This window comes from Alosa sapidissima, chromosome 24 (genome assembly GCF_018492685.1).
Source record: "Alosa sapidissima isolate fAloSap1 chromosome 24, fAloSap1.pri, whole genome shotgun sequence".
In the NCBI taxonomy this organism is placed as follows: Eukaryota; Metazoa; Chordata; class Actinopteri; order Clupeiformes; family Clupeidae; genus Alosa; species Alosa sapidissima.
The window spans coordinates 15,914,553-15,942,052 of NC_055980.1; the positions used below are offsets into that span (position 1 = coordinate 15,914,553).

Consider the following 27,500-nt stretch of genomic DNA (forward strand, 5'->3'; position numbering starts at 1 on the left):
CAAATTAATATGTGCATGTATGCTGCTAAAGTGCCTACTAAAAGAATAATTTGTGTAAATATATTATGCCTTCTCTTGAACTTCTTGAACTTGAACTTCTTGAACCTTTCTCTTCTCTTGAGTAGTAGTTGATATCTTTCCATAAATAGTCCATGTTAACACTCTGACAACGAAACACAGTAATACAACTAACTTTAGTTTTCCGAAACATTACCATCACATCCTAAACTGGGTACAAAAACCTGCAGCTGCAGATGGAAAGAGGCCTTGTACTTGCATTACTGTGTGGTTACAGTGACATTAGTCTATATCAATCCCATAAAATGGTCTAAAATGAGAACGTTTCTTATCACAATATTTTCTGGGACAATATTTGATCCAACAAAAATAGTCATTGTGACAGGCCTAACACAGACATACATAGACAGACACAGACACAGACACAGACACACACACACACACACATACGTAGTATTTTTCTCCTCATTTACTTCTTTAAGTTCTTCAAGTAAATGGACATTGTGTAAATACACAATTGTGCGTTCTCTGCATGACACACATCCTTTGGCCTGGACTTAATGAATGTGCTTTCTTGTAAAGCCTAAAGTTCAACATTCAAATGTGTTTGTGTGTGTATGTGTGTGAGAATGTGTGGCTTAGTGTGCGTGCGTGTGTGTGTGTGTGTGTGTGTGTGTGAGAATGGCTCACTGTGTGCGGCTCATAAAAGCCAGTCTGTTCCCGATTACAGACAAATAGAGAGGGGCACAGCATATTTGCCATGCCACGACCATTCAAACTGGAAGCTCCATTCAGTAATCCGTTTCAGTCAACGTAAGAATAACATTACCCAAATCCAGAGCGGTATGCTATGCCAAGCTGAATCCAGATTAAACTCCAGTTGCTGGTTTTACATTAGAATTGAAGGAAGCAGTGCATTTTATCATCCAAAGGGACTTAGGGGTCATTAGATAAATGCTCTTTGACCATTGTTATATTTTGTGAGCACACAAGGGTTTGTTAGGGTTTGAGTGACGTAACTGTTGTCATTCAGGGTGTACGCGTGGCTATGTGGGGACATCTGAATACGCTCACATTGTTTCTGACCGCATGGAAAAGTATGCACTGCCACTAAACTACAAGGGGCAGACTGTGCATGGATGGACTCAAAGTGGACTACAAAATGCAAAAAGAACAATTGCGCCAGACGTGGAAGTGAGTGAGCCTTTTAGATGCTTTTTGAAGATACCAAGACTGTCACTATAATGATGAGCATTAGATAAATCCTTCCACCAACAAAGAATCACAGAAGAACGTACAGGGGACGTACAAGAACTATAGGAATCTTATAGTACTTATGTGTAATGTGTGATGACCTTTAGTGGGTATTGCATGAGTATTCGTGACTACCCTCATGTTTTCCTATAGCGATGTCTGTCCTCTGTCCAACTAGAGAGCTCTTTCAAGCTAAACTTGAGAATTACTCTCACTACAGTTCTGAGGCTAAAGCCCTCCTTGCACTGAAAGACTTTGCAAAGATTTGGAAAAAAAATTGAGAGACTCAGACCCTCTCACATGAAAAGACAAGTCATCGAGTTTTTAAGTCACAGACTAGTCAAAAGACTATGATTTTGCAACGACTAGGGATCTTGCAGGGTCACTGATTACAAGACTGCAACTACATTCCTTTAAATTATTTCCCATCGTGCACTAGATATCAACAGGAACTCATATGACGGCCTATTCATATCAAAGTCATATTTCTGTGTTTCTGCAGCATTGTTTAATGTGTGACATCCCTAACCGATATAGAGTTGTTCAGTCACATGGAATAGCCGACTAATAATAAGAAACAAAATAACATTAATTTCATCAGGTCCCTTGCCACAGGTGTATAAAATCAAGCACCTAGAATATGAATGCAGACCAGTGTTTCCCCTAGAATGTTTTGTGAACAAAGTTGTAATCAAGCCACGGTTGGGTGGTCTGGGGGCATGCACTCCCAGGAATATTTGAATATTTTAACGTTTAAATGCATCAATCTGGTGCACTTTGCAAAGAAATTCAGAGGTTAGACTTGCTTATTTTTTATCTACATGTATGGATGAAAATATTTCTGCTGTAGCTTAAACTATTTTGCACTTCAGAATTTTACCCATACACACACAGGTGGAATAGTTCTGATGATACTGCAATAAGTTCACAACCAGTGTAGTGTAGGCTACATTTCAGCACTCCATGAAATTATGCAGAAGTGGTCACCTGTGTTGTTCAGCTAGTTAATCTAATTGTAATGTAATGGCCATCTATAGATGCTATATCTTCCTATTTCAGGACGGTCTTATCTTCTTTGTCTGGGCTACCCATTTCTGGGAAAGAGTTATGTGATATATCATGCATATTTGCATGTCTTATGTCAGACTTTACATAAGATTGCATTGCATTGCATTGATGTCAAACATCCCAGTAGATATATATATTCATATCCGTGTAAGAGGGATTGTCTGGAATCTGGCCATATAAGAACCATGATGGTGGGATACTCTGTGGTTAAGCAATTTACAAAAATGTACTGAAATAATAGTCTACTTTAGAATATGTTATAATTCCTGCCCTATCTTGGAGACCATGCAGAAATGTGTTGCAATTTCAAAACCGGATTACTCAGGAACCGCTTACTGTACAGAGACATTCTTTATATCCTCATATTCGGTAAGGTCTGCTGCTTATTGTGATACATGGTTTGCAATGTGATAAGGGAAGAATTCGTCAGATATTTCACAGAGAGCAATGGGTGCATAGAGCTGTGTGCAGAATGCAAATATGATTCAATTTCATGTACGTTCAATGTTAATATTCTCGCAACCCATTTATCACAGCATTCCATTGGAAAGCTTAGATTTCACTCGTTCACCTGATATGCTTTGTGACATCTGTGTGGGGTGTGTAGGCTAGTTGAACCTGCTAGGCTGTAGCCGTAATGTTAGCGAAGCTACTACCTAGGCTACTTCAGAACGTATAGTAGGCTATGGGCTGCTGCAGGGATCGCCTGAAAGGTAACCTTTATGTAGCCTACATATCCTGAATAATGAGAGGCTAAGCCAGGATTTGATGCACTGAATTTATTCATGACTTTCAGAAAACAATTTCAACAATGACGTTGGCTATTGTGCTTTTACAATGTAGGCCTAAATGTCGTGACATTACTGATCATGTGAAAATTTTGCAGTGCCGCTAAAAATCCAGCGGTGGCGCTGCGCTTCTGCTAAATACATAGTAGGGGAAACACTTCAGACTGCATGGTGCTTGATTAATGCACCTGTGGCAAGGGACTTGATGAAACCAGAGCCCGTCTACGGACAGCCTCCCCACTCTCTATTAATCCCATACAAACCGAATTTGGCTGCAGTTCACCAGAGTTCACCTAGATGGCGATCGCGGGCGAGTCCAAAATACATGGGGTCCTATGGAGCTACATGGCTACATTTATTGTTTTCACCTATTTAACAACTGAAACCCTCAGATTTGATTTGATTTTTCGCAAAATGGATATGGATTATCAATCAAAAGTGAAATAATCCGGGAGTCATGTCCTTTCGTTTTCTTACAGAATGGGTCGTTGTTGCCCATAACATGCTAGCATTGATGCTATGCTATGCTATGATCATACTAATGAATGACGTCATTGACACGTTTGAAAGGCTTTTTAGAACAATTAAGTGACTTTAAAAAATATAATACTCAACCAAGTGTATTGTCTTTGCCTCCCCTTTCGAATACAATATTCAAATTACTTGAAAAAAAATTATATCCCGAGAAAAGTGGATTTTGAGGGGTACTGCTCCATAGACCTCCATTCATTCTGAGTGCCCCTAGATGCAGTACCACACCGGAAGCGTTCCGAGAGTGAAGGTTCTCCCCTTATTAGACATTCTCTGATGAAACCCATGAATAGGCTACAGCTGTCGCCTACTTTGCCCCTTCCTGTTTGGTGTTGGAGCGAGGTCACTATTGGCCTTTACATTCTTCACGTCACTATTTGCATGAGCCACCACTAAAAGACTTGCGATAATATGTTTGATACTGTCGTAACGGCAAAACTAGAAAAAGACTGACTCCGACTGACTTAAAACCACTAAGATTGACACCTTACACTCAACAATCTAGTTGACGGAAGCACGCCACGTCTCGATTTTTGTCCGACTTTGGAAATTTAGTCGCCGACTGTGAAATCACTCCAAAATCGTACAATGTAAGGCCGGCTCAAGATGAATACCGCAAACCTTAGACTAGCAGGCTCCCCAAAAATGCTTGACACAGGGAACCACTTGGAAAGTTATTTAGACTAGCAGGCTCCCTAAAAAAGGGTAAAAATGCTTGACACAGGGAACCACTTGGAAAGATATTTTGTGACACTATGAAGTATTTTAAAATAGAATACACAATTGCGGTCAATGCACATTTTGTTTTTGTATTACTTGCATAAAACACTGCCATGCGATTAGTGTTGCATGGTGTATCGATACTAAAAAGGTATCACGATGCCTTCACACAAAAAACGATGCGATTTCCGACGTTTTTAGAATCGATACTTTTTATTAACGTTCTGTGTCTGCGTGAACTGCTGCTCTCACTACTCCTTGCACGCATCTAGGCAAGTGGGCGTGTCAAGCAGGCAGCTCTGAGTGAGTGAGTGAGTGCGCAGCCAACGTCAACATAGAGTAGTTCTTTGCCGACCGTCCTCGGCCTTGTGGATAAAACAAAAGGTGAAGTGAAATCTGCAACTATTTCGGATACATCGCAAATAGTGAAGGCAAGCCATCAGGTACACAGAGGCCCGTTTGTGAAATATGTTTCAACGTCATTTAAAAGCAGTAGGCTACGCATTGAACTTGGCTAAACACCTCGCAGACATATCCCAACATTTTTGTTCAAAGAACGACAGGTTAACGAATATGCCCAGATGTAGGATAGGCTACCCGAAATGCGCTAATTAAAGCCCACAGCATATAATACCACCAAAGCGTGTTGAGTCCTAATAATAATAGCGGCTTATTGTTACGTGGTAGCAAATCATGTTATGTAGTAGGAATGCACACAGACTTATTGCAACAGGTAATGGTGTAGGCCTATCTGACGTGAGTGAGAGACCCGAGTGGTTGGAACGTCGTACTTGTACACTGGGCGCAAAGACGACTATCCTCACATTTTTCCCTTTGCAACTGTCAAAGAAATCCCATGAACACGGGAAGGCCTAGGGAATACTGTACATCAGATGGCCTAAAGATTAGGCCCCTCTGCATAGCATTCAGTGATTTGCATGCAGTAATTTCAACACTGACCTTGATCTAGCCTAGTTTGGCTATTTAAAGCTACTTTATTGGCAAAACACAACACAATGTAAATTAACTATAACAAAAAATAAAGGACTTAATCACACAAAGTAGGCCTACTATTTTACTGACTATAAAAATAATAATTATGTAGGAAGTTTAGAACCCAGAATTGACCTGCACACTACAAAAGTGCACCGAATTCAACACAAATGACTCAATACACTTGGAGGAGGTATGAGTCCTTTCTTTTCCAGATATCTTAGGATTTCGCTGTAGTATCGTTTCAGTATCGAGCATCGTGATATTTATGGCAGGTATCGTATCGAAGTCATAATTTTGGTATCGTGACAACACTACATGCGATTTATTTATGACGTTTTCTATATTTGTGTAACAGACACTGGTAGGACGGACGGACGAATATTACCGCCATGTAGGGCTTGCAGCCGGCGTCCATGGTCTTGGCCACCGAGTCTACGAGGTAGCCGCTGATGCCGAAGTCACACATCTTCACCTGGCCCTGGGTGTTGATGAGCACATTGGAGGGCTTCACGTCTGGAGGAGGAAGAGGAAGATAATGTAGGGCAGAGTGAGTCAGGCAGCAACAAAAGAAAATGGGCTGACAAGGAAGAGTTAAGGACAAGAAAAGAAGTGAAAGAGCAGAAAAGAGGAGAAATGGGAAGAAAAAAGAGAAAAAGAAAAAAAGAAAAAAAAAAAAAACAGCAAAGACAAGCCCTCAAAAAAATACCATAAGTCTTAATGGGGGGGAAAAAGGAAATGTAGAATGACATGATTTTTTTAATTAATGTTTTAATAAAAAAAGTACTTGCATTGTTACAAAAGGAAAACGAGAGACAGAAAAAGAGAGATGCAGACAGAAGAGAAAAGAAGATGGCAGCTCCCACCTCTGTGGATGACCGACAGATTGCTGTGGAGATGCTCCAATGCTTTCACAATCTACAGAGGAAGAAAAATAACACATGTAATACTCCACGTCCTGTGAGAGTGAGAAAGACAGCAAGAAAGAAAGAAAGAAAGAAAGAAAGAAAGAAAGAAAGAAAGAAAAGTATAAAACTTTATAGTGAACTATAGATAGACTACCTGAGTAAGTCTCAATACATCTCAGTACATCTGACACACACACACACACACACACCTCTCTAGGTGCAACCTTGTCTCTTTCTAACAAGCTCTCATCTTGCCACCTGCAAATGCGAGTGTGAAGATTGCCAGAAGGGGTTGGTCTGAGAACTTGAGTGTCGGACAAAGATACATATTCCCTCGGAGCTAACCGTGCGTTCCTATTGTACGTTGTGACAACCCGTAACTTGTGAAATTATGTAACGTCCTTGTCGTAAGAACTCACAGCGAACTGGGGGTCCTTTGATTTGTACGGGACCGATTGTCTTCAGATGACTTTAGGGTGGGTGTGCCGTCGTGCAATTTTGTGCAACTTGTTTTTCGGTCAACTTACTACTCGTAAGAAGAGCCCTTTGGACAACTGGATCGCAGCATAACTGTTGGTTTATACCAGGTGTGCAATTGAAGGGCTCCGATTGCGGAACTTAAAATAATTTTAGAAGACTGGTCTAATTTTTCTGAATGTCCGCCTCACTATCACGTCTAGTGTAGCCCGTTTCACTGATTATACAGGAGGCTAACTGTTGCAGCATACGTTCCGCAAATGGAACCTGAATAAAATCTTTAGTTACCTGCCTGGTGTAGCCGGCCTGTAACAAACTTACAATCCAATTTGCTCACTCAAGTCAAACACAGACTTGTACTCTCTTCCTAGCTCACACACACACACACACATTTGTTTGCTGCACTATGCATTTTTGAAAATACTGCGATAAACAATATCCTTGTCATTTTAGACCATATCATGCTAACTGCATAATAATTCAAGTACAAGGCCTCTCTCCACCTGCAACTTCAGTGTTTTGTTGCCAGCTCAGAAAACTTGGTGTGAACGCTCTCTTTAAGATGAACTGAAGTTAGTTGTATTAACATAATTCATTGCTCTTGTCAGACACTGAAAACACATAGGCTATTTATGAAAACTCATTGGGCCTACACACACACACCCTACTAAAGACGCTCACATAATACACCACCACCCCTCACCACACACACACACACACACACACACACACACACACACACACACACACACACACACACACACACACACACACACACACACACAGTGGTGGCTGGTGGTTATAAAAATAACGGAGGAAGGAAGATGCACTTGATTGGTGTTGGTGGCAAATGTGAGGTTGTGATGGTGTTGGTGGCATATGTGAACAATAGAGTACGTAGGCCGCCTACCCAGACACATTTAAAGCAGCAGTATGTACTATGTAGTATTTTAACTGGTAATGTTGTGTTATAAAAGATGTTCTGACATTCTCAAGGGTGGTCTGACCTAAGGAGCTAGGCTAGCATGCAGTAGCCAGAAAAGTTGTGGGTTCAATTCTTGGCTTCCATCATTGTGCATTTGAGCAAGGCACTTAACCCCAAATTGCTCCAGGGACAATGGACTTTATAATATAATTTAAATATATAAGTCACTTTGGATCATAGTGTCTGCTCAATTAATACATGTAAATAAATTTAAATGTAGGTCTGGGAAGTCAGGAAAGATATGTAGGTCTAATTATGAAATACTGTTTTCCAGATGTTCAAAATTATGGAAAGTCTGGAGGTTTTGCTCGATGTAATACATTTGCAGAAAAGTTTATTATACTAAAAATAGACACATGTTTTATAAAACCATGTAACTATTTACCATTTAAAAAATATACCTTAAATGTGATTATTTGTAACATGATATTGTTTTATGAATTTTGGAACTGGTCTTCCTGCTGCTTTGATCCTAACCTTCGCACTGTAGTTGGATGTATAAAAGATGGACAATGTCCTCTGATTCCATTGTACTCTTTATTTCACGAGCAATAAAACAAGACCGGCCGCAGATAACGTTCTTGCAGAGCAGCTAGCTGCTCATTGGTTCACCGTTGGCGCTAAATTCCAGAGCCTCTGGCTAGACCCGCCCACTCAAACGGAGGAGCTTCCTCCCTTGCCATTGAAAACCACGAAATTCACAAGCCGCTGGGGTCTGAGGCGTTTATAATGGACTTCAATGAGGGGCTTGAGGAGGAAGCTCCTCCATATAGTAATTTTTGCGATAGGGGGTGCTGTTGGCATTTTGACCTAGGGGAACAATTTTTTTTGTTCATTCAAAGAGTTCAGTAATTTATCAGATTAGTAATTCACTTTATATATTTTTGATTTTTCTCTAAAATTTTAGGGAGGGTGTTCCTCCCTTTCCTCAATGAAGGAGCCTCCTCTGACACACACACATCACTTCAATAAAATGACCCTCTCTCTTCGTTTCACACAGATACAGAGTGAGTTGAAATGAAAGTAGTTGATGGGCTTTGGAGTGTTTAGCGCATGTGGTTTCCTCTGCTGACGCATGCAGGTCTCAACCTCTCAACCCTCCCACCCCCGAGGGAGCACTTCCACTTACAGATACGGCGATCTTGCCCAAGATGTCCTCTGGTATGGTCATGTGCTTCTCGATGACCAGCTTGTAGAACTTGTCCAGGGACGTGTCCATCAGCTCCATACAGATCCACACATCACCCTGGCAACCAAACGCACGCAGGGTGGGAGGGTGGACAGAGGTAAAGAGGGGGGGGTGGGAGAAGAGATGGGTGAGAAAATAGGAGAAGGTTACACCACATTCCACACACACACACACACACACACACACACACACACACACACACACACACACACACACTTTGACAAACAGGAAGTGTGTTTTCTCCCCTCTGTGGCTGCGGTAGGATATCCTGTGGAATACAGGAGAATCAGAAGTATCCGGAAATCCCCCGGCTTTCTGGTTGTGCGTTTCCTTGTCTAAACCACAGCAGCCTTTGCGCCACTCACCTACATTCACCAAGTGTGAATAAAAATGCATTCACTGTGAAATGACACCAACTCTAGTCAAGACGAAACTGCAAGTATTGCACATTAGATCAATACACTTGCTTTAGAGAAAGTACAACTACATAGGCCAAGAACACTAGTTAGAAGAGAACATGCAATCATGCACAGATTATGTGCAGGTATGACTTTGCATGTTTGTTTTGGAAAATCGTACGGTAATCACAGTATCTTATTTCTACCAAACATGTGCCCTTAACTTTCTCATACTTACAGACACATTGAAACAGAGAGGAGGACTGCAGCACTGCTTGATATGTGCTATTTGCTGCATGCTCTGCCAAGCTAGATCTGTGCTCATCTGTATATTGTGTTGAAACCTGTGTGTGTGTGTGCGTGTGTGTGTGTGTGTGTGAGTGAGGTGAGTGAGGTGAGTGTGTGTGTGTGTGTGTGTGTGTGTGTGTGTGTGTGTGTGTGTAGGTCTGCACCTCTCTGAAAAGTGCCCCATAAAAAGTGACTGTGTAGAAACAGTCCACCGTCCTCATGGAGATGTCCAGGTCCATCAGCAGACGCTTCTGCTCCTGCGTGTTCACCGTCGCCCGGATCCTCTGTGGTGTACAAGAAACGGAGGGAACCATGGATGGATTTCAGACATACACAGCAAAGGTGTCCAATTCCGTGTGCTATAGGTAGGGGATTTCCCACAATGGCTGTTCGAGAACAAAGCCTATTTCACATTACACAGCATGACGCGAGATTCAACTACAATGCACAATAGATCTCTGAATTTCGCCTACAAACATCTTCCGGATCTCCTCATATAGGCAAAAATGGCAGCTTTTGTGTCCTTTTTGTGGACGACCTTCAGAGGTCTATTAGCTTATAGCAGTCACAAATGTGCCACCTGTAGTACTCGGGATTCGTAAAGGCCCCGTAGAGAAAGAATGTCACTCAGCACATTCCGATTCCTTCTGAATTTCTTTATTCCTTTTTTTTCTTTCACCATAACATCATTTATTCCTTGGGTTATAAGAATGCAGACCTAGACCTGCGCAGACTAATGCTCAACTAATAGATAATAAACATGTCTAGTAAATGCCGAATTCAGCAATGTGTTTTTTTCACCTGTTAGCAGCTGCCACCATAGTTTTCCACCATAGTTAGCCCAACTGTGCCTTTATATCAAGAAACTGGTTCAATTAACTTGCACTTGAAACCAGTCACCACGAAAGATAGTGATGCAATGAGGGGAAAGTGTCCCTGCTGTGGCAAAGCCTATCCATAACACTCACAACACTCTGGAAGCCCCTGATGCTCACAGTCATCATCTATGTTGGAACACACAGTGCAGAACAGGGCTGGTTAAACCATTTAAAGATGTGCAGCCGTGGCAACAAGGATGCATTACCTACTTCCTGTTCTTCACGCTTTGTCTTGCATCATAGACCTCTGAAGTTCACTTACAAAAAGGATCCAAAGCTGCCATCTTCGCCCATATAAGGAGATCCGGATGGGCAAAGATGGTACCTGGATCTCCTCCTATGGGCAAAGGGTCCTTTTTGCAGGCAATCTTCAGGGGTCTATCGATAAGAAGTGGATGAGGGGGCACCATGGGAGTTGTAGGCAATCGTACCTTCACTGCCATGATGGTGCCACTGGGCACGTGCCGCATCTTGGTCACCACGCCGTACGCCCCACGGCCCAGCTCGCCAATCTCCTCCAGGTCATCGGCCTTCACCTCAAAGTTCTGCACAATGACACAGAGAAAGAGAGAGAGAGAGAGAGAGGTAGGGAGGGAGGGAGAGAGAGAATCAGAGAAAGCGTAGGTGACGAGAGGAAGGTGTGAGTGGGTGAACATCAGTAGAAAGTGAGAGTGAGAACGCGAGAGCGAGACAGTGAGTAAGTGACAAGAAAAGGAAGAACGAGTGGAGAGAGAGAGAGAGAGAGAGAGAGAGACAGAGAGAGAGAGAGGGAGAGAGAACAGGGAGAGTTAACCCAGACGTCAGATAGGCGTCAGATAGACTCAGCAGTGTGCAGCTGTACAGATCAGTTTCAACTCCCTGGAGAAGAGAGAGAAAGATAGAGAGAGAGAGAGACAGATGCACTGAGACAGACTGAAAGGAGGATGAGAGGGAGGAGAGAAACTGAACGTGACTAAGTCTTTCAGCAAATGGACTGGCTTATACACCATACACCTAACCACTGTACCGTAGCTGTAAGAATAAGAATGAGAACCGAAGACTGATGATTAATGTCTACTTATAAAAATAACATATAAAAAACAGTTTAAATTCAATTGGCAAAGCATTAATACAATATAAGTAGTAGCAATAATAAGCCTGAAACGTAAGCATATGATGATGGTACTTAAAATGGCATTCCATAAAAAAAAGAGAAATAAATAAAGAATAAAAACAAATATATAACAATAATAATAATAATAATAATAATAATAATAATAATAATAATAATAATAACAACAACAACAACAACAACAACAATCTAAATCTGATTTAATCAATTCTCAAATTGTGTTTTAATATTTAGTAATTGAGATTAGTGGAGAGCTCAGGTTGAGAGCCCAAGACCAACGAACCAAAACCTGATGAATGAACAAATCTCTTCGCTCTACCTGCTAATCATTGTGTCAGCAGTGCAAAATCCCAATCAAGTTTACCTTCACCTCAGGAGGGTCAATTTGACAGCAAACAATAACCAATAGGAAAAAAGGCCAAGAAATGTTGTTGGCTCTGGTACAAATGGAAAATTCCAGCGATTTGATGAGTTGAAACTAAATATTTTTACAGCCTAAAAAGGCAGTAAATAGCACATTCCTGTCTGTCTGTAATCAGCAACATTCAGTCCAGGCCATAATGTGAAGTCATGCATTCTTTATGGCCTGGGGGGGTGGGGGTGGGGGGGGGGGGGGGGTCACTGAATTTAACCAGGCTTGCAGATAAGGAGAAAAAAGGGAAATGAGAGAAATCTTAAATCTAATGAGTAAATAAATATATAAATGAAATGAATCATTAATTACACGAGAACATTTCTGGAGCATTAAATACTCTGAAACTTGAATCCAAGAATGGACGTACATTTCCATCTAGAAACTGCATCTTATCCACTGATTTTACAAACCATAGTATGATTAAAATAGTATTAAAAACCACAGCACACTCTGTAAAGAGGGGAAAAAAGACCCTGTAGACCGTTCCCTTACCTTTTCTCCAATCGTCACACAGGCTTTGGAGTCCAAATCTCTGGGAGGTCTGCAAAGGCAACAGTATCACTCCTTAGTTGAGAAAGCACAAGTAATTACACTCATAAGTACAGATTAATCCCATATTAAAAAAATAAAAAAGAGCCGCCTTGGATAATCTCTAATTATGACTCATTTCCCACAGGGGACCCGAGGTGAGATGAACTTATGATATTATACTCATAAGATGTGCTCCAGCGGCAATATATATATAACTCAACTTTACCACCCCTACACCCCCCCCCCCCCCCCACACACACACACACACAAACACACACACAGAGACAGAGCAGGAGAAGCAGAGTCTAGTGGTCTGAATGGTGCAGCTTGCCACTGCTGTTTCAGTGGCATATCTGTGTAAAGGATGAGGGCATGTGACAGTACCACAGGAACTGTCCAACTAACCAACTAACAAGATGGTTAGTGAGATAAAAAAGATAGGGTGAGAAAATACTCAGAGCCAAATGGAAAAAGATGAGAATGAAGATAAGGAGAAGAAAAGAGAGAGAGAGAGTGAGAGATGAAGAATGAAGACAGAAGAGAAGTGTGAAAGAGAAAATAAAGAGGATAAATGAAGAGAGAAATGTGTAAAGCACAGGAGAGAGAGAGAGAGAGAGAGAGACAGGCAGCTATATTTAAGATATAGCCTACACAGTACCAGATCATTTAATCTCATTGTTACACAAACAAAAATATAAGGAGAGGTAGATGGCACTATAGATATAGAGTGATAGATAGAGTGATTGATAGATAGAGTGATGGATAGAGTGATGGATAGATAGAGTGATGGATAGATAGAGTGATAGATAGATAGAGTGATAGATAGATAGAGTGATTGATAGATAGAGTGATAGATAGAGTGATAGATAGAGTGATAGATAGAGTGATGGATAGAGTGATGGATAGAGTGATGGATAGATAGAGTGATGGATAGATAGAGTGATGGATAGATGAAGTGACAGAGAAGCGCAGAGGTGGGTGGTAAAGGGTTCTTACGCGGCTGCCGGGGCAGGTTGCTCAAACACCTCCTTAGACAGCCTGAGCGCCGGCTTTGGCTTCTTACCTGCAAACAACACAAACAGGGAGTTAGGAACCAGTGGGCAGCACGAGACAAGACTGGACAAGCCAACTATGAGGTTCTTCTCTCCGGAGAAAAGGAGTCTCTCAACAGCAGCACCACAACAATTCTGAAGAATTATTTTGCAACTACCCCCCCCAACACAAAAAAAAAAAAAATACCTGACCCATATCTACACTGAAATTCAGTTTAACAACACAACCACCGAAAGCTGTACAGAAATGAGGCACGTCTCTGGACAAACGGACGAATGAATAGACGGAGGGTTCGCGAGCGCGGTGGTGGTCACTTACGACTGGAGAGTTGTCCAGGCTCCAGCTCCTACTGACGGAGTTCGGGGCACAGCCCCGAGAGAGAGAGGGTGGGGACAGGTGGGCACCTCTGGGTGCGTGCTCAGCCCCGTCTGACTCGAGGCCCGGAGCCTCCCAACACCCGCTGGACACACACCTGGTCACGCCCCGACAACAAGCATCTCGCCCCGCCTCTATTGGCACAGCAACAGGAGAGTGGTGGGAAGGGTTGCCGTGGAGACAAGCACGGCACGACGCAAGAATGAGGGGAAAGGTGAGAGGAAAGACGACCACAAAAAAAAAAAAAAAAAAAAAAACACACAAGGCGGCACGTCAGGGGTGCACCTGGCGGCACGTCAGGGATGCACCTGGCTGAAACTGCCGAGCTCCACGCTTCAGAAGACACTTAAGAGAGCCTGACAGGAGAATCGCAGGACGGAGGAATGTGAACTAACTAATGTGAGTGTTTGTGTAAGCGTGTGGGTGAGAGAGAGAGAGAGAAGTAAATGACAGAAAGATGAAGTAAGTGTGTGTGTGGTATCTGTGTGTGTGTGTGCTGAGTGCACGTGGTCACGCCCTGTGGCTGGATTCACTCCAATGCTGAATCATCTGAAGCAACAGAGACTATCTCAAGAGTCACCTTCAAGTTATTACCCCCGACACACACACACCCACATGCACACACCCAAAAAAACCCCACAATGGTTAAAGTTACAAATACCATTTGACTATCTACGTCAACACCACCCTCCCACCTCCCACACCCAGTGGTGTAGTCTACGTGATACGCAGGACTACGCAGTATACCCTCTTAAAAAGCATCACCATATCAGTATAGCTAACTAGACTACACCACTGCCCACACCCTTTTGGTTTACTCGCTAGATTAGATGTTCACCAACATTGATTAGCTCTGACAAGCGCTCGCTCACCACCACCCACCCAACCAGCACCACATCCAAATCCATGTCTATGCAAAACACGCGATGAGCGCTGCAAGCAACAGATTGCCTCCCAGGGGCACCACACCTCTGAACAGGTTCTGCACCGCCATGTCTTCCCAAAAAAAATAAATCACCCGTCCGGCGGAAAGGAGTGGAAACTCACACCGCACGCACACACACACACACACAAATGAGAGATTTGCATACAAGGCTAGCGAGGTGGCTACACTATGCTCAGGTGTCAAACTTCACATTGCTTTGTTCTAGTGGGGAACTTGGGCTTGGGACCCTTGCACAAAGCGCTGACACAGGCTACAATGGCCGTCAGAAAGCCGACACACACTCTGAAGTGCTACTGAAAAGGGTCGTATTCAGCTGGTCACTTATCTCGGGAGGCACACCCCTACTTGTGCACCGTCAAAAGGCCATGAATCGAGCCGAATTCTATGAATTGGAATTGGAATCCTAAATTTGTTTGATGACCATGGTTCCCAACGAGGCGCACATCATTAACAGCTGGACAACTTTCATTGACTTGGAGCTTTAGCATTGTGACGTGAATGCGGTTATATTAGTTCACAATGTGAATTGAGTAATGTGGTGTGACGCTACATTTCAATAAAAAACCTGCCTGCAACATATTAAAAAAATAAACTTGTAAGGGGTGGTGATCATAGCTTCAAGTATGACAAAATACACAATCATCATAAAGTTATTTCTTCATTTACACACAAGGATGACGTTCAATATCAGCAAAGTATTACTTATAATTAGAGTACATTTCTGTGGGGCAGGCAAACAAACTTCATTAAAGTCAAACCACAAAGGAGGTAACTCAGCTTCCTTGAAATGCTAAGAGCAGTTTTGCTCCCTGGAGATCACACACACACACACCCACACACAGACAGACAGACAGACACACACACACGAGCAACAGGGGCTGTGTGTGCACTGGTATCCAGTCAGCTCTATGCAAATGACTGAATGGGCAGAGGGGGGAGTAGGACGGCATGCAGCTGGATGAAACTGGTGTGTGGCTGCCCGGGGCCCGTTTGGTGAAAACCACTGCATCCAGGCAGCGGCAGTATGTGAAGATTGTGTGTGTGTGTGTGAGGGCGGGAGAGAGAGAGAGAGAAAGCGAGAGAGAGTGTTTGTGTGCATCATCGTTTCATAAGCATACAGTATGTGCATATCTAGAGAGTGCAAGTATATGTATGTGATCGTGAACGTAAGTGTTTTAGGGACCTCACAGCTCACAGTGTACGTGAGCTACCCTCACGTAGCCGTCCCTGAGCAGGCTGGAATTCTGCAGGGTCTGCAGACGGCCTGCACAGAACTGGACAGGTCCAGACATGCTCTGGTGGCGGCAGGCAGGCAGGCAGGCAGGCAGAGTGGTGTCAGCTCAAGCTACCTCAGTGTACTACGCAAGCAGAGCACCCTGACGCAAAAAAAACGGCAGACGCACGCACGCATAGTATACACTTCACCTGAGACGCTCAGCATAGTATAGTATACACTTCACCTGAGACGCTCAGCATAATAGTATACACTTCACCTGAGACACTCACTTAAAGTTACTGATGAGTACATGCAGTCATAGAAGCACCAGATGCATGGACGCACGCGTGCACACACACACACCTATACACTGGTTTAGATTTCATATGCAAACACTGGCACATACTGCTGGGGAAACTGTCAATTATATGGGGGAGGAATGAGTACACAGACCGTCTGTGTGAAAACACACACACACACACACACACACACCACTACATTCAGCAGTAATGCCTCTGAAATCATTCAGTAACCAGTCATCAAAGGCCCGGAATCAGCCCTAAAAATGGTAATCTAACTTCTGCACACCACAATACATCAACAAGTATAAACACACACACATGCACACACACACACGCAACACATGCGCTTTAAACTTGCCGCTGAGCTAAAACAACTTCTGTTCCTATGGCAATAAATGACCAAAACACAAAGCCCCCTGCTCCCCCTATCCCAAGTGAGTGAAAGAGGGGGAGAGAGAGAGAACGAGTGTGAGAGAGAGAGAAAGAGGGGGGGCACCAAACCGCACGCCATCAATGGATTATATAACTCAAGTGCATGGCAGGAAAAACAGCCAACGTGTTGCATTGTCTGACCTCAGCCAATAGCGCATGGTTTCAGGAATAACTCCAAGACACCAGCATCAAATATTTTAACAGCTGTAGTGCTGAAGCCCTGTTTTTTCTGTCTTTACACACAGGTAACGTTACATTCAACAATTCCATATGACCTTGGAACAATGACTCGGCTCTTTTTGTTTGTTTGCATGTTTTTTTTTTTTTTTTTGCTGAGCTAAGCAGCAATGAAAACGGCACAGAACACGTTTTGTTTCCAAAACAGCATTTTTCAACTCTTTTCCGACATAACTAGGTTCTTCCCTGTTTACAGCGGTGCGGTGGTCTTATACTGTATGTAAACCAGAGGTGGGACCAAGTCACTGTTTGGCAAGTCACAAGTAAGTCCCAAGTCTTAGCACTCAAGTCCAAGTCAAGTCCCAAGTAAATACAGAGAAGGGCAAGTCGAGTCCAAGTCCAAGTCTCATCAAAGCCAAGTCGAGTCCAAGTCCAAGTCCCAATCTTTTTCAAGTCCTGAACAAGTCATCAGGTACTCTTCACTTAATAATGGCATTATTAGACTATCGATCATAATTTTAACACTTCCATCTAATCCACAGAATTTTTTTTTATAAATACAGATTAAAATATGTTCAATGTTTCTGTCTTGAAATCTTTTACGATATATGCATGCGCATACAATATACACATGTGCATACCTGAGTAATCTGTACAAAACGGATAGCTACATGACAAATAAAAATATTGTTTTTCCAAATTTCGGAGCCCACTGTAAGGATGAGTAATAATTTGACTGATGGCATTTCACTGCGCTAGGCCACAGATTTGCCTGCAAACAATTTATTAGGCTGTCTGCCAGTGGCGACTCATAAGGGAAGCCAAGGTCAACACTTTTATATTATTTAAAAGATAATAATGACACAGTAATTTTGTTTTAAAGTATTCATTTCTTAAGAAATACTACACATTTGATGCTGTTTATCTCATTTGTAAATGGTGCACTGTCACTTTAAGCCCATTGTGTGCCACTGTCCACACATTCTCATGATCTTTTTTTTACCAGCTCCATTCCTATGGCTAGTCCACAAACTCAAACATTGTTTGTGCCACATGAATAGCACAATATTAACAATGATAAGCATTATATTAAGTTGGCACAAACAGCTTTCATTCCTTTGGAAATAGATGCATGTATGACATGATGCTTGCTTGACATTTTCTGTTTGCAATTAAATGTGAATTATGAGCCTGGTAGCCAGTAGCCACCTAGCTAGCTGAGTGGAATGCGTTTCAATCGGCATATCAATGTGCTTCATGTAAACAAATTATTGAATAGGCCTACTTCAAGACTCACCATTTCCATTAAACAAAGGCAAAGACAACTCTTCATATTCTTGTCCACTTTCCAAATCACAGTGAGTGCAGCCTATGTCATAGTGACCTGGATCTCATAGTTTATAACAGTAGTGAGAACCGGATAAATCCGCAATTTCCCCTAATCTCGTATTTGTTGCCTTCATGATTTCCTTTTATACGTTTCTTATATTTAAAAGAAAATATCAATCATCATCAACAATGACAAGCCAGCTGGAACCTGCCACTCGTTTTCTCTCCCTCTCGTGCGTGCTTAGATGGTGTTCTCAATTAAATGGAGTAGGCTAGCATAAGTTCAAGTTGGATCTTAATGGAGAGGACTCGAAAAGTATCATCTTTATGTAACATGCTGTTGGTGCATTTTGACATTGTAAACGTTCTCTAACAAGAGTGCAAATCAGTTTGCAGTAAAGCTACTAGTTATTAGCTAAATGTTGGTCGTTTCTCTGTCTCTTGGTGCCCTACACACAGTGCGTAACGCATGTGGGGGTAGCGGCAGCACTGAACTGTGCTCTGGACTGGCCGCTTGTCTCCGCTATTTTTTTTTTTTTTAGTCGCGGAGGGAAAGCATCTCTGGGGTGACTGGTCCACGATCAGGAAATTTAGTTTTTGACTCGAGACATGTCAAGTCGTCACAAGTCAAAGAGGCAAAGTCCGAGTCAAGTCTCGAGTGAATAGTATTCAAGTCCAAGTCGAGTCGCAAGTCATGCCGAATTTTATCAAGTCAAGTCTGAAGTCATTAAAATCATGACTCGAGTCTGACTCGAGTCCAAGTCATGTGACTCGAGTCCACATGTCTGATGTAAACCATCAGAAGCCTGGAAGAGATACATAGTTATGAGAAGGAAATGCCAGAATATGCCATTTCTGAGGACACAGTGCCTCCTCTTCGGGGGTGGGGGGTGGGGGGTGGTGTGTGTGTGTGTGTGTGTGTGTGTGTGTGGGGGGGGTCCAACAGGAAACAAATAAGTGTGTGTCCGGAAGACCTTCAGCGATCATGGGAGAACAGACCCCGTTAATCTGAGGGGCCGCGGTGACCTGGGACGTCCGCCCGTTGCCCTGGCGACTCCCAAGCGTGCAGCGTGCCCCGTTGTCGTCCCTTTCCCGATCCCACCCATGTCCTCGTGGGCTGGAATGCCAACAATGCCGAGAGTTCCTCAATGGAATTTCAGTGAGCCGGAGGAGGAAGGATGAATCAGACCGAGAGAGCGAGGGGGGGGGGGGGGGTCAAACATATGGGGGACCGGGGTGGAGAATGTCAAAGGACAAATGATATAAGGAGGTGGGGAGGTGGAGGTGTAGAGAGCAGGAGGGAGAGAAAGAGCATGAGAGAGAGAGAGAGAGAGAGAGAGAGAGAGAGAGAGAGAGAGAGAGAGAGAGAGAGAGAGAGGGAGGGAGGGAGAGAGAGAAGGGAGAAAAATACAGTGACATGGAGAGATGGAAAAAGATGCAGCAGCACACAAGGAAAGAATGCCTGAGTGCGCAAGCAGCAGATCGAGAGAGAGGGAGAGAGATATAGAGAGTGTGGGGGGGAGAGAGAGAGAAAGAGAGAGAGACAGCATGCAAACTGGAGATGAAAATAGCCCGTCGAGCCCCACGGCTGTTAGGGCTCTTCTGACCGCTCTGGCAGTCTGTGAGATATTCTACACTTCCAAAGATGGCAGATCCTTTGGGCTACAGCTGTTAGGAGGTGAGGAGGGGGGGATTCTTCTCTCCTTTGGGAACGGTGTGGTCACCCCTTGCCCACTGCTCTTCCTGTGGCGGCTGTTCGACTTAGATGACACTCCTCACAAGGGGTGGGGGGGGGGGGGGGGGGGGGGGGGTGAGCGGGCATGCCCATCAGGTATCATCTTCGGGGTCATGGCAGAGCACTGCCCTCTTTGCGCCCGCCTTTGCCACACAAAAACACCACTCAGAAACCCCCGATGCACAGTGTGCCAGTTGGGGTATCACTACCAATCGACCAACCCAAGCCCAGATTCATTTGCGACATGGCAATGTTAAGTCAAGTCAGCCGACGCAAGACAAAAACACCAAAACACGATTTCAAAAAGTTGTGCGAATCTGATACGGGCGGGTAGTGCAAAGTGTGAGCATGTACCCAGACTCTGGAAGTACACTCACAGGATGTCCCAGAAAAGCCTGTTGTGTGTTGGGCTTGGCAGAGAGTCCTTCACAGGGCAGTGTTCTGGCATGGGGGTTACTGGTGTGCAAGTGTCTGTCTGTCTGTCTGTCTGTCTGTCTGGGAGAGTGTGTGTGAGTGTCTGTTAGTGCCTGTGTGTCTGTGCATGCGTGCATGTGCGTATGTGCGTGCAATACTGTCTATCTGTCTGGGAGTGTGTGTGTGTGTGTTTGTGCGTATGTGTGTGCAACGCTGTTGGGTTACAGGGGGAGAATATCAGTCAGGATTAGATGTCAACCTGTTGACACCCAATCTCTGAATGCACTGACCTTCCCAGACTCCCTGTTTGGGTGCTAAGTGGACTATGTGACATATTTCGTACACGGCAAGAAAAAAACAACCTTCTAGTGTGAGACACGACAATTTTAGACCCCCCCCCCACACACACACACAAAACAGCAGGTGCTTTGCCGTGGATGTTTCAAGATGGCAGCCACCTGCATGACAAGCTCCCATTAGCAGCTCAGTTAGTGTTCTGGATTCACAGTAGCTATTTTCCCCCGCTTTACAACTGGCCATAAACTAGCCCCGTTGCCAAACATGACCACACCAGGAAGGCACGGAAGACAAGACCACGGAGTGTCTGATCCAGTGCGAGGCAACTGACCTGTGAACATTGCTTATTCGAAACATGCCGGGGAGTGCACACTAGAGCCCCCCCCCCTCTCCAAATCTGTTACGCACGCTTACAGTCAAGGCTGTTGGCGGACTGCATTTCAATTTTTCAATATATTTTTTTTATTAACTTGTGGTGATCGTTTTTGGACAGGAAGCACTCGTCACTGGAGAGTGCCTACTTCCTGTGTACACCCGTCTCTCGGTTAGAATGAGCGTGTGCGTCAAGGGGGGGGGGGGGGGGGGGTAAGAGTGGGAGTCCCATTCGCACGGCACTTAAGTATCAAATGCACCTCTCAAAGTCAGGCGGGGGATGATGGCAACAGTGAGCTATTTATTGCGTGCAGCGGAGGCTGCCGCAGCGACGAACACCCCCCCCCCCACCCCGGAAACAGAGTGCGCGTCGCTGGACTGAGCCCCCTGGACTCGCTGACACACTATTAACTTGGGAACCGCAGCCGTCGGGTGTGTGTGTGCGTGTGCGTTATTGTGCATGCAGAGGGGGGCCCATGGATTTCAGTTTAAGTAGGGCACCGTGCGAGAGGGAAGACAGGAAGATAAAATGAGAGAGAGAGAGATGGAGAGAGAGGGGGGGAGAAGGAGAGAGAGAGCGGATGGCAACATAAAAAGGCAATTCATCTTTCGGCTCTTCCGGCTGCAAGGAAGGAGGACTGTGAGAACCGGGAGTTGCTGAGCGCTATCGCTGTCAGACGTGCAGCCAGGGCCATCGGGAGTGCCGACATTCGCCCTGCTCCCCCAACCCCCCCCCCCCCCCCCCCCCCAGACCAGGGTGCCCTCTGTACACTGGTAGTAGACCACAGCCCAGCAGAATGTACAGGTGTCTTTGGGGAACGAAGATCTGAAGCCTATGTGAAAGTTGACTGCTGCGAGTGGATTTATGCTCTTCTCATCTTCCGTCTTGCACTCCAAAGCCTTCCTCTCCCTCCCTCCCTCCCTCTATCCCTCCCTCTCTGTCTCCCTCCCCCTCTTGGGACTTACGTTCTGCTGGGGCCTCTTAACACCCTCGCGCACGTCCCCACCTCTGTCCACATGCAGTATATTACCCTGCACAACTCCTGACTGCCTGCCTGGCTACCTATCTGTCAGCCCGCCCCACCAACTGACTTGAGGGGTAGAAGCATCCCGTCTGCCGGACATAGGCTCGGCAGTGCTTGCTTCGTCTTGCCATTAGTTGAGCGTTCGCTTAAAACACAGGGAAGGTCAGGCATTATTACAGCTCTCTAATGTGAAAGAGATACACAGTGAGATAAAAGAGAGTGCAAGAGAAAAAGAGAGGAAAAGAGAGAGAGGGAGAGAGAGAGAGAGAGAGAGAGAGAGAGAGGGGTGCATCCACTGGATCACCAGCCGAAGTGTGTGCCAAACATTTCTGCTGTTACTGCAGCAGAAAACACTATATGGGGCTGGAAGGCCGACAACAATTGGGCCCCCCAGAGCAGCAGATTTAGGAATCTGAGATCGGGAGGGGCCATTTGCATGCAAACCAGGCGCACACGCGCGAGCATGAGGTCAGGGGGCCACCACGCCACGAGGAGAGTGGGCAACTGCGAGGTAGCAGTCAGGCAATACACATCGGGCCTGTTGAACAGTGCACAGAATCCCAAAAAATCCCAAAATGGCACACATTATGTCCTACAGTTCCCCACAAGCAAAAATAAAAACAAACAAAAAACATGCACAGAGAACATGACAAATAAAGAACACAAGGAACACTTATCCATTAAAATCAGATCTGTTCACGTCGGAAACATCAATTTGTTATGGCCAATTTCAGAGTTTCTGGGCATGTAATCATTTTCAGATAATTTGGCAAGGCCTCCTGATCATGGCTCTAAACTGGGACGAAGTGCACCACTGGATTGGATACAAAATGACTTTGCACTTCCAGATTTTAACACAATGTGTCCAGGGGTCTGTAATAATCTGTAATAATCTTACCAGGACTCGAAACTGACATGCGTTTGCACTTCTGCAATCGCCATCGCCAGGTTGACGGAAGTCCCCTGCACACTGTGTAAACACAGCATTCGTCCAGCTATGTCCACGCCCTAAACAACAATGTTTTACATGGGTTCCTGCGCGCTGTCCGTGAGAGGGGACCTCGGGCAAACTTTGAGTTCAACAATTACAGGTGTGTCACCTGTGGTCTCCTCTCGGACACAAAACAGCCAGGGCTATCGCTGAGCTTAAATGCTACCACGACTGTCCACCCATAATAAGGACAAACTTCCTCCACTGGGCGAGTTCTTTATACCATATTTACTTGTTAGGAGACATGGTTACCGTGTGGACTGGCATGTCCTGTAGCCGTATCAAATAGCTATAGCTACCAGAGGCCGAACAGTGCGTGGTTAAGATTCATAAGCACTGTTACGTCAATTAGGCCTGTGGTGCGAAAAAACACTTAGGAATACTGCAAGCACAGCAAGTTGCGCAAGAATAAAATTGTATACCACACACACATCTTAAGTATGAGAAGCGTGAATTCCGCTCCTTAATAATATGTCACCAAGCTACGTAGTCACACGCAGTGCTCCGATCGCGTGCTTTTGGTGAAAAGGACACACGATTGGTGCTGGTTGGCAGCGATTTCGCTTTCCAAGGTCTATGTTAGGAGGGTCCTTTTCAACTGACGATTGCTCTGTTCCTTGAACTGTTTGTCACCAGACGTTCGCAACAACCCTATATTTAGCTTTTTATTTTTGCAACTTATACCCGCGTATTGCACCATGAACAAAGCTAAGTTGACAAAGCATCTTAATAATTTTCCATTGCGTGCAGTGACACTGAAACTGCAACTAATAAAAATGTCAGAACTTCGGCGTAATTTTCCAGCGGCGTTTTCTTGATAGTGTGCAACTGGACGTGGGGTCATGTCATGTTTCTCCGGCAACGACGTAGTCACGATTGACGAGCAAACTTTACACCAAAAAAACACGCACCTTGTTTGCAAAATACAAGGAATTGACGAATGCATAATCACAATTTTGCACAATCGACACAGAACTACAGGGCTATATTTTGCTCTGAAATGTTCTTTTCTGCAAAGAGGACCATGTTGGCATTGCACAATCGAATTTCGCTGCTTCGTAGCTCCCGAAGCCGCAAAGACGGTGAAATAGCTTTCTCAACAATCCGGGTTGAACAAGAATGCAAATAACGTCTAGCATATATGTACAACTCCGGGGAGCATCGTCTCACCAGGAACTCTGCAAACGGAGAGATCTCCTTTACACAGGAAATGCAACTGACCCTTTCAAACCATCAAACTTTGAAATGCATTGGGCGAGCCTATCCTGCAGTAATGCACTTTGCAAAGAATGCAGCACCGACTGCATTTCAGCGGGATTGCACAGATCGCGTTAATATACTTACCTCCCTTAGACATTTCCCCTTTGCTGTTGTGGGGGGGAGGGGAAGCACAAAAGACTCTGCCTTCTCTCTCACTCCCTCCCTCCATCTCCCTCGCGCTGGAGCTTCAGCGGGCTTGCTTTGCAACAAAGGTGCAAAACCCAAGCCCGGATTCGCATGCACTTGGGCTATTTAGACGTGTGGTCCGCTTGCTTCCGTGCAAAGAATGAAATTCGAATTGCACACCGTGCAAATCTGCCTGGAAACGGGGGATTTTTTGCAATTGCTCTGCAAAGAAAGCTCAGCAGCCCTTACATGATGGGCCAAGGCTAGCAGCTGAGAGCTCCTAACTTGGATCAGTGTGAGCCCCTGCGAGCTAACGTTCTTCCTGCACGACGCGCAAAGGACAATGGGATTCGTAGTCTTTGAAGGTCGGCTTACACCATCATTGCGTTTCGAACTTGATTCCTTCATTGATGAAAGATAAGGTCGAAGAGTGATAAAGAACGTGTGTATGTGTTGTAATATTATCTGAATCACAATGAACAACAATAGTTGTATTAGCTTATTTTATTGCAGTCTGAAATTATGGTACAGCAACACAGACACATCTGGAAAAAAACATCCATAATTCAATTATTTGCTATCTCTCAAAAGTAAAAAAAAAGGTTGACAATTGACATAGACATGTAGGGAGGCCATTTGTGCATTCATCATCTAAAACTAAACCTAGCCTACTTCTAATTTGTAAACATATGGAAAATATGACACGTTATTCAATTAATAAAGCATGAAATGTAATCCGCATAGAGATATTATAAAACATAGCACCTAGAACCATAATTGTCAAAGTTAGTCTCAACATAAAATAAGTTGTGGCCTATAGGCCTGTATGGCTGGGCTATCACTGGCAGTGTGTTTCACTGGCTATAAACTGTCAGTCTACTGTAGTGTGTATCAGGCTACTTGATTTACTATCAATTTTGGCTCAACATTAATGAATCCACCAACCAGCCCTTGTTCATTTTAAATCTTTGGGTGAATCACTTTGTGTTTGGAATAGGGGTGGGGTGGGGCGTATTGAATACATGGTTATTATTTTGTGTTACAACTGAGTGTCCCTTTTTCAGAAATGAACAATTTTGTGATATGAGTGTCATACCTATTGAGGAACAATGTTATTACTAACCAAACTAGGCCACCGTGGGTGGAGATTTGGGTTGCATTGTGTTGAGTTGGGCAATGTGGGGCGTGCGGTGCGGTGTGGTGTGGTGTGAATCAGTGACTGGTCACTGCTTGGGTGCGATGAGGCTTTGGTAGAGCGGCTTGACGATGATGTGCAGATGGAGTGAGCCATTGGTGAGGTACTCAGAGCTGCGGCGTTGGAGATCGGTGCCGGCCAGGAAGTCGCCGATCTCCTCCGTGCTCTGGTGGAAGTTGTAGACGTGGCGCACCACCATCTTCCCCTGCCACCGCACCACCACCAGCAGCGTCTTCTGGAAGCTCACGCCGGCCATGTCGGCGCTGGACGTTGCCGGGGTGACGATGATGCGCGGACGTCCGACGTCGGGCCTCGGCGGCGGCTGCATGGAGCCCTGCTCGCCGAACGCCGGCCGCAGGCTCAGTGGCAGCCAGCGTGGCGAGAAGAGCGCGTTCCAGGTGACGCGCTTGCCCGCGTCGTGTCCGCTGGGGCCCAGCTGCGTCTGGAAGCTGGCGCTGCGGTCATCGCGCGCCGGGTTGCTGATGACCCATGGCGCGCCCCACGCCGACGCCAGGTAGTTGCGCGGCGTGAACAGGCTGCAGTTGACGTCGAAGAACTTGGCCAGCTGCAGCGGCGACGCCGAGTGGAACTGATAGGACATGTAGAGCAGGTCGCGCACCGACTCGCCGTAGCGGCGGAGGGCCCGCGACTCCCGCTGCAGCTGGAAGAGCTCGCGCGGTGCCATCATGGCGTAGCGGATCGAGCGCAGCGCGTTCTCAGCGGTCAGCCCGTCCGGCTTCTGCCTCGCCAGCCAGGTCTCCACGGCCTCGAACAGCTCCAGCTCGCTCTGCAGCACCAGGTCAGAGCGCTGCAGCAGAGTCAACAGCAAGGGGGCGCTCACGCTCGGCCACTCGCGGCTGCGCAGCACCGACGACAGGTTCCACGTCAGGTACTGCAGGCAGCTGTCACGCAGCGCCTCGTCGCCTGAGCGCTCGGCGTACTCGTACCAGCTGACTGCGCGTCCGCTGCGCGGAGGGTCGCCCGCCAGGTTCTCGCTCATGTACTGGCTCAGGCCCTGCCGCAGGACCGTCACATTGTACTTGGTGGCCAGGCGATGCAAGGTGGTGGCCTGGTCCACACGGACAGCGATCTCACCGCAGTACAGGTATCTGGACAGGGGCAGCAGAAGAGGGGAGGAGAGTGGACATTACTAACCTGGACAAACCACACTCTGAGGAAGGCCTAGAGGGCTGAAACTGGTTGCCGATTTTACTTGTATAACTTTATCCTTGTCTCCATGTAAGTGTGCCTGAAGTCAGCCAAGAAGCCTTGTTGGTTCAACAATACTATTAATCTACCATTATAGTAGGCTACTGTTTCACAGTGGCTATACGACTAGTCTAAAGTACGAAAATACTTCGATAATATATTTAGATAATAGAAATTATTATAGGATAAAGGATAACAGCATTATAATAGCATATAGTATATAGTGTGAGTCTGGAGTGGGATAATGCAAGCCACATTATTTATAATATATTTATATTTAGCAATACCTTCTACCATTCTCTTATCAGGATCAGTATCTGTAGTAGTGCAGTAGTTTAATGCTATTATTAGTAAATGTCCTGAGTGGCTTAATCAAAACAATGTTACTAATCAGAATCTTCTCACATTAGTAAGCATGACTAAGGAGTGAAATCAACTGCATAAAAGCACAATCATTACAGAGAACAAGATGGCCGCTGGCTCTGGTGAAGATT

At 45.0% G+C, this 27,500-nt stretch overlaps 2 protein-coding genes across 2 annotated transcripts in view; both read right to left on the reverse strand.

Annotated features, from left to right (window-relative positions):
* map2k6 (mitogen-activated protein kinase kinase 6) overlaps positions 1-24,921 on the reverse strand; it is a 30,806-nt gene extending 5,885 nt beyond the window's left edge. Inside the window, exons 1-8 of the mRNA XM_042082050.1 lie at positions 24,561-24,921; positions 13,549-13,615; positions 12,514-12,562; positions 10,927-11,040; positions 9,782-9,901; positions 8,872-8,988; positions 6,239-6,290; positions 5,761-5,888 (exon numbers count right to left, since the gene is read on the reverse strand). Coding sequence (XP_041937984.1) covers positions 5,761-5,888; positions 6,239-6,290; positions 8,872-8,988; positions 9,782-9,901; positions 10,927-11,040; positions 12,514-12,562; positions 13,549-13,615; positions 24,561-24,645 — 732 coding nt within the window. The 5' untranslated portion in view covers positions 24,646-24,921. The remainder of the gene's footprint in view (positions 1-5,760; positions 5,889-6,238; positions 6,291-8,871; positions 8,989-9,781; positions 9,902-10,926; positions 11,041-12,513; positions 12,563-13,548; positions 13,616-24,560) is intronic.
* A 342-nt stretch (positions 24,922-25,263) lies between these two features.
* The window catches only part of LOC121700725 (BTB/POZ domain-containing protein 17), a 6,936-nt gene continuing 4,699 nt past the window's right edge, over positions 25,264-27,500 (reverse strand). Inside the window, exon 3 of the mRNA XM_042083927.1 lies at positions 25,264-26,906. Within this exon, the coding sequence (XP_041939861.1) occupies positions 25,826-26,906 (1,081 nt within the window). The 3' untranslated portion in view covers positions 25,264-25,825. The remainder of the gene's footprint in view (positions 26,907-27,500) is intronic.